The 8,447-nt window shown below is 44.0% G+C and overlaps 1 protein-coding gene across 8 annotated transcripts in view; it reads right to left on the bottom strand.

The window, feature by feature from the left end:
• The window catches only part of LOC135396876 (protein trachealess-like), a 227,171-nt gene that overhangs the window by 36,787 nt on the left and 181,937 nt on the right, over window positions 1–8,447 (bottom strand). For all 8 annotated transcript variants that reach the window (XM_064628094.1, XM_064628087.1, XM_064628090.1 and 5 more), the window contains one exon: window positions 725–975. In XM_064628094.1, the coding sequence (XP_064484164.1) occupies window positions 725–975 (251 nt within the window). The remainder of the gene's footprint in view (window positions 1–724; window positions 976–8,447) is intronic.

Here is an 8,447-nt window from a genome sequence, read left to right as displayed (position 1 = left end):
TAATATAGGGGGATATGGGGGAGGGTGACGTGGGGATTTGTGGGGCACGCGTGAAATCTGGACTCCCCAGCGTTTCTGCAGTCTAAAAACAGACCGCATAGCATGCAGTGTGCCAATCATTGCCACAAATGATAGCGTTATCGCTTCTGATTGGAAAAGAGAGGGGTCGTACGCCTTTTTGAATGAATTATCAGGACGCACGATCCCCCCCTGCGGTAGTCGTGATGTTCACCCCCTAAGCGTGGACGACTATACGGCAAGCAGTTCCATTGTCACCACTACCACCATCACATGTATCGATTATCATATATCGAAATTGACACAAAAGGGTCGTACGCCCCCTCCTCTCTCTCTCTCTTGAAATCGGAAAGCGATAACCCAGTCGTTCGTGGCGATGGTTGGCGCACAGCTTGCTCTGCGGTGAAGTTATGTTTCTTTGCCCTCCCCGACGAACTCATGCAAACTCTACGCACCTCCACCCTTCATCCTGTATCCTCTACCCGTCCGTCCTTCTTTCTTCCGTCTTTTTTTTTTTTTTCTGTGTAGCCAACAATGGCGAGCCGATCCTGCCATTACCCCCCCCCCCCCCTCTGTTTCTAAAGTGTGCATTGCAGTCCATAGTATAATACCTTCGTGTTTTCCAATCTTTGACGCCTACACGTAATACTATTTTAATCAACGGCGGTCCTCTACATGCAAAGAAGAACTTTTTTTCAGGGCTTGCCTTTGAGTGCCTTTGAAGATTGGGAAGAAGTAGGAGGCAGGTCCCTAGACCATGGTCGATCGCCGTGCTGTGAGAAGTCTCTGAGTTTGAGGTAGGAGATGGTGAGTCGGATGATGGAGGCCTTGTCCAGCTGGCTTGTGATGGCCGCAGGTAACGGCAGCATCTTGGCCAGCTCGTAGAACTCGTAGTTCTCTTTGCCGCGCCGGGAACGAGCCGCATCACGGCTCTTCTCCTTGCGCATCTCAAGGATACTGAAAACACACAAACACAATATATTATACATCCCACCTCTGTCGGTAATAGTATACAAAGATGATGCCACCAAAGGAGACAACAAAGTGTTTCTTACAGCGCTCAACAACAAAGTGTTTCTGCTGACCATCCCGAGGGCGCAAGTTCCAAAGACTAAGAAGGGTCAGACGGATGAATTAAAAGCACCATCTCCCCCTCTCTCTTTGAATGGGTGTCTATAAAAATACTATGGAGTTATTTCTAACGTAACAACAACAACTTTATTTGAAGATGATGAATGGGGAGTTTCATCGCCAGAGGCGACAAAACTCCCCATGCCAGCTACTCCACACCTCGTGAGTACTCCACATCGCTTCGAGAGCAAAACTGAATACCACTCTCTCTCTCTCTCTCTCTTTTTCTGTCTCTTCGCGAAGGCACTTTTGACGTAGCTTTATAGGGTCAACCGCCGTGTAGGTCCGTCCGTAGCTTTACAAGTCACGTGCTGGTACTGTCACGTGACAGTGCCAACAGCACGTAATCGCCTGAGTGTGCTTTCGAAGAGAGTGTCGCCTAAAATTTCCCGCCAAAGGATTTGACGCATTTGGGAGAATGCTAAGAAGTGCACGAATTCTATGATATATCGCCGGCTGACAAGAAATTCCGTTTAATATTAATAGTTGGGAGCAGGCTTACACAAATCCATTTAAATTTGAAATTCATTGTCTACACCCTATCTGAACCGTAGCGAGTCTCCGGACAAGACTTGTACTCACGCCGCACTCTGATCGGTTCCGGTAGGTAGGGTATTTAGTTTGAGCGTGGCGTTATATCAACAGCCGGCCAAGTCGCTCTTGCGGTAGCTCCTCTCTAACCCTCACTGCTCTAAATATATTTTTCTTCTGAGTAGGAATTTATTTTCGGCATTTAGCTCGTTCAAAAACGATATGATAGCGTCGTAAAGTGCGCTTCGCCTACCGCTTTCAAGCGCGGGGTGAAGCCGACTTCCAGAAAGACGCCGCCAACGGAAAGAATGCAATTTTGAGAATGCCATGCAAATACTTCGAACAATTTCTTGTTATCGGAACGACGATACCACATTCGTCGTGGCAACTAACAACGAGACGTATCCACAAATATCAAAAGACTAAAAATGCTGCCCAGAAAAGGCTGTAGCGCGCAGTTACCATGATGTGAATTAGAACCGCACAAACCCTCTATACGGCCCACCGAGACATATATTTTAAAGATAAACCACCCTTTCTGAGTTATAGTGCAGATACGCTGAAGTAACCGACATCATAAAACCCAGGAAACAATGATGCTGGGCCACTCGAGGTAAGCGCAAACACCCAAATACAAATAAATATGTGCGTATATGGCCCATACAACAATCGCGTGCATTGACTCCATAACACCCGAGACACTCTTAAACAGCACCTCCGCTGAAACTGTTCACGCTGGATCTTAAGGATCAGTATAACAGTCTCCTCTCATTTTCTTTATATACAGTGCCTCAGAAGATAGAGTCGTAAACAGGCGCGAATATATTTTATACGGAATAACCGATAAACCAACGGCTCCTTATCGACGGCTCTGAATCAAAGCTACAACGCACGCATCCTTATTCAAATCACTGTCGAGAGGTATAGGTTGGAACACACTTAAAAGATACACAGTCCTTTTAGTATTTTATTTTTTAAATTTTATGGATGTTTGGATATTCTTGGAACGTAAAAAGAGACGTAAAAGGCGGAAATGTCGTAAACGAAAAATCCGGCGGTTCTGACCCCCGGAGTTCACGTATTTATTTATTTCTTGTCCGCTGAGAGCAATATTTCTCCCAAGCCAGTCTCGAAGGAACAATTCGAAAAAGCGGATTCTTATAGACTGTGGAGGGATGCTGGTAGTGAATTTTTAAGGAGGTTCTATGCCGGTCTATGTATTTTTCATCAACCCGATAACAACGAACGCAAGGACTCTTTGGAGGTACCTAGGTTCCTCGCAGTAAAATGTGCCAAGCAATATTTCTCTTTTCTTACGCAAATATCCGCGCACTATAGAAAGGGAGAATAAATATTCGTAGCGCATGACGTCACGTTTGTATCAATAAACGTCAATATTGTGCATGGGTCGCGAAAGAGTAATTTAAGCTTTTTCTTCAATATGGTCGCCTGACTGATGATGATGAACCTGAAATTTCGCAGTAAAAACCATTCGAAATTGATGTCAAGAGACGAGGCGTTTCAACTTTTTATTTCATTGGACGGTACACATCACTGTTATACAGGAAATTCGCTAACATTGCATAAAACACAATGAAACAGATCCTCTTTTTTTTCTTACAAACAAATAACGAACAATGAAAGAGAATACCTATGTCACACTGCCATTCCAATGGTGATTGAAATAACTGGCCACTGGACATCTCAAGCACCAATGACAATGATTGACAATGATTGGGCCGCTGCCACATGGCCCAATCCAGTGCTCCTGAGACGTTCACATGTTACATGCCGGATTGCGCTACGCGTATTCGTTCGTCTATCTGCATGAGCTGTAGTAGACAAAATGCGTCTATATAATGACTTGCAAATGTAATGGAAGAAACGATTTTGGAGCTTTAATACTGAATGTCAATACATATATATTTCAATTACCATTCAAATGCCCGTGTGACAGCGGTATAATACAATGCATGACCATGCAATGCCGAAGACAAACATCTTGAGATCAAAACAGTACAGATGCAAACGATCAGCGACAAGATATTCTTGTAACACCGAACAAAAAAAAATGGAAAGAAAAGAAAGCCTTTCACCCGATCCGACATGCCCTCTACCATGTATTATTCGCATCGTCCTCTTCATATTTCAAACAACAGGTTTTCCGTATAAATCAGCACAAGTGACTACATAAATCTTTTTTATTGACTTCCACAAGAAGCTGCGCCCACTTAAACACTCCGCCAGGCGCAACAAGAAGAGGAGCCATAAAGGCTTTCTGCCATATATAATAGCACACTCGAGCGCAAAGGCAAAAAAAGGCTCATGACCTGCCAACCGCCCAGTTAGGCGCAATATCCACTGCCCCCCCCCCCCCCCTCCCAACAAAAAACAACTACAAAAGAGTAACAAACAAAAGTAACCTTCATCCTTCCTTTCCACCCCATACACAGTGACCATTAGCTTGATCAGTTCGAGCCTGATTGGCCCATAAAACCCGGAAAACCTTTCGCGGTAAGTGTCGCTTCCCTCCCGTCTGTTCTAAAAGGTACATAAGCCGAGCCAAGCCGAGTAGGGCAGCACCGCCACTACGTAATCAAGGGTAATGGGGCCAAATGGGTCGAAACCAATGGGTCCGACAGGAAGGTTGCTGTTGGTGGTGGCACTCCCGTTCTTTTTTCTCTTTTTACATTTTCTCAAGTGTCCGAGGGGAGAAGGGAGAGAGGAGGAGGAGGAAACGACGTGAAAATGCATTTAAGGCTTACGGGCGCGTAAAAGTGTGTTCGAATGAAAGGAGGAGATAGGGATAATGTCCTGTGTAGCATAGATAGACACGAGCATTAATAGTAAAAACCCTGAAGCTTCACTTGGTTTATCTGGGTGCAATCTTTTGCGTAGCAGACTTACACTTCTTCAAGTACGGATGGTATCTGATGGAGTGTAGTCGTTTACTTGGCATTGTAATATATCGTAAGCTGGTTCATGGAAAATTTCTCGATAGCCAATGTCTGTTTGGCAAGACATACTGTTTCCTATGAAAGCGTGCCGCGGAACACGAGTTGCCCTTCGTCTTACCAAATCAGTTACCTCAGCACTTTGTATCTGTGATATACACAAAATTTTGTGGCCTTCATGCTGCCGTTTAAACGCAGACTCGAACACGGTGCCACGCTCAAACCGCGCTGTCTTGACAGACACCGAGCATGTGATTATGGACTATGATCTATATTGGAATACAGTCGCTGAGGCTACGTTCGCTTTGGTATGTGTGCTGGGTCACTGTCCCAGCATGATGCAGCACCGTCTCGCAGTGCTTTTATTCTTCGAATTTCCAAGATACGCTGCTCTCCCACCTCTACATTCTTTAGCAGAACTGGGATCATATGGTGACTTTTGCGCCTTTGTGCATTGACATTATCTGACCATGAAGGCCTGATATCATACCAAGGATTTTGATGTGGTATCATTATTCGTCCATCATCTCATCATTTCATATATCGTACTAACCAATGTTCCCACAAATTATGTGGCAAATTTCCTCACAAGTCGTAACTACATGTATTTATTGTTGTTGTTGCTGTTGCTGCAGAATGGCGGCGCAAGCTGTTGGTAACGTCGCCGTGCACATCTTCCAAGCTAGGTCATGACGCAATTTCCTGTAATCGCCTTTTTACAGTGCTGAGCATATAATACGAGAGAACTGTCGCGCACCTTTCACAGTTAGAGACAATCTGTATTTAACTAGAACTTTACTCGTTCTCCATAAAACTCTCCAAAGTAAAAAGTAAATACTATATCTTCTTCTGCTATCTGTATGCCCTCCTTTAATGGACCAACAGAGTCTCAGTGCTTCCTTATCACATTCCTTTTCTGAATTACCCTTAGGTGAACGGGGAGTAAGAGACGAAGGTGTAGAACAGCGAAGAGCTGTTAGGTTAGAATTGCGGAAATAATCGTAAATCTTATACACGTAGCTTTCCGAAGACAGCGCAGGACACTTTGCCTGGCTATTAGGAGCCCATTTCCACAAAATCTTCTCCCGGCAAACGTGGTCCGAAAACAGCGAGAAAGACTTTGGCCGCATAAATATCTTAGTCACCGTTAATGTGCCCTTCCCGTTACGTCTCCCTCTCTGTCTCTCTCTCTTTCTCTCTCGGTTATTTCTTCGTTCTCTTCGTCAACCTACAGCGACGGACATCGTCCAGGGACCGTCATTGTGTAGCCGTAAGTGAAGTTAATGTCCTCTGTCTGTGTGTGGGGGGGGGGATGTAAAAAAAAACGGGGGAGGTGTAAAGGTCAGATTGGAAGGTAAAAAGTTCCCCAGGAAATTTATGGACTGGGCAATGACACAGTATAGCACTTCTATCTCTATCTCTCCTTATTGGTTTCTTTATTTCGGGGGTTGTTACTGCTAGTTGAGCGCCAATTAACTGTGACGTTGACCGGAGCCTCGTCAAGTGCCCCCGCGCTCAAGTTTTCTTCAATGTCAAAGTCATTGCTTCTGGAGATACGGGCTCTTAAGTTCGAGAAAATACGGTGTCACTCGCTATCCTACATTCCGTAAACAATATTCCAAAAACAATGTACTAACCGATATTCATTAGTTCACTAGAAATCAAATTAACTTATAGAACATGCAGATGGGGCAATATTTAATACATGAATAGAATAATTATTTCACTTGTTTACGAAATGTTCACTGAAATCAATACTTCAATACTTCATTGAAATCAAGTCAATATGTAGGGCACACATGTACGAATTCTTTTTCTCTCGTTACTGTTCAGGCGTTCAACCTAACGACATCTTTAGGAGGGGAGAGTCATGAGCATGGAGAATCAGAGGGAACAAACAAAGAAGTCACGTCAGCATGGTGACGCTCTTTGTTTTTAGTGCCTTGAGACTTCGCTTTTGGTGCTAAGCTAGGTGATGATGTTCTCATTTATTCTTTCAAAGCGTTTCAAAGCGTCGAGATTCGTGTAGTTTCCCTTTCTTTTATAAATAACGCGTCCTGGAGTAGCCAGTCCCGAGTGGCTCGAGACTACCATCTCCATTTTTTTCTTTTTAAAATCAATCAAACAATCAATCACGTCAGCATTTTTTCCTCAGGTGAAACTAATAGTACTATTAGTACTTCACAGCATGGGGTACTGCGCTACTTTATACTTATAGAGTAGCACAGTTCCCATACTGTGAAGTTTCACATAAAAGCAACGCAACGCCTTTTGGCTCTGCGATTATGTAGATAAATAAATAATGAGGCTTAACTACCCGAGGTGACGCGCCTACACTGTTAAAACAGAACTTCACCACATAGCACGCTCCTAGCCAACCATCATACCGAATGATATCATTCTGTGTCATGATTTGTTCAAAACATGGGAGAGGCGCCTATCTAGGACAAGATAATCTGTCCCAGATAGGCGCCTCCTCCCATTTTCAACAAATCAAAACACACAATGATATCATTCGGAATGATGGTTGGCTAGGAGCGTGCTATGTGGTGAAGTTCTGTTTTAACAGTGTATAACGTCTTACAAATATTAGTGAGGGTTAGAATAGCGTACGCAAACCCTTCAGGGACCCAAAGAAATGAGAGATCCTCACTTGCTGCGCATGCCCAGAAGTCGATAGCTTTAGGATCGAACACAGCGTGGGCCCGTTCGTAGCATTATCGTGACAATGACCACGTGATCAAAAATTTACCACCAACGACTGCCCTGTAAAGTTCAAGCATTTGAACGCATTTGACACAATGTCCAAACATTCAGATATTTTTTTATCTAAACCTGCCTATTGCGATGTCACGCGGAGACAACACCGCCCTGCAGATGTATGGAGCGCTCTCGGCCGAGAAAGCACCACTAATTACAATAGTTATCCCCCAAAACGCCGCCTAGCTGCTGCAGGCGACAAAAACGCCACAAACACTTCACGACGACAGTATATTTAATTGCTGTACCTAAGCTCTGCTGTGCCCCACCCAAAAAGGCTATACTGGCTGGGTCACTGCTGGTGGCGCTGCAAAAAAAAAAAAAAAAAAAGACAGCTGGGTTTATTAATTACTATTCAGGCCAGCCGCGCAGCTAAATGCGTAGAGCTGCAATCAGTTTAAGTGCTAACATGAACATACTTTCTCCTCTTTCTCTCTCTCTGTAATTGCTCCCTTTCCACATCTAAGCCTCATATTGCCGAGGGTTCCTCTTTGATATATTCGTATTTCTTCTACTCGGTTCCCTACGTTCCGCCTGCATGTTCGTGGTACGTTTTTATTGCGTTGCATTCCTATCACCTGCAATGATACACTATACAGTAATTAGTACGGATGGCCCTGAACAATAAAAAATAAAGAGCGGCATATTATATATGGAATGATAATGTCTGAGAATAAGGGGCGCCGCCATTAAAATAATTTTTACGATATTCAGAAAGAAAATACGTGACGGTTGTCGGTGTCGATACGTTAAACAGAAACCAACTGCCAAAGGGTAGCGAATCTCTCGCTAACTTCGCATACTATTCTTTCGAATATTCGATGAACTCGTAAGAAATATGGAGAGACAAGATTCGTCTAGATGCTTATTGTAGTAAATCAGTCCCCGCGCGATAAAGACAGGGAACTTTAAAGGGGTTGGGACACTTTCATAGATGTGGTTCATTACATCATGGACGCATTGTACTGCACGACACTATAGTGTTAAAACAGAACTTCACGACATAGCACGCTCCTAGCCAACCATCATTCCGAATAATATCATTCTGCGTCC

This window comes from Ornithodoros turicata, chromosome 6 (assembly GCF_037126465.1).
Source record: "Ornithodoros turicata isolate Travis chromosome 6, ASM3712646v1, whole genome shotgun sequence".
Taxonomy (NCBI): domain Eukaryota; kingdom Metazoa; phylum Arthropoda; class Arachnida; order Ixodida; family Argasidae; genus Ornithodoros; species Ornithodoros turicata.
Note: the sequence above shows the minus strand (reverse complement) of the source record. Positions and strands in the feature narration are given on the sequence as shown.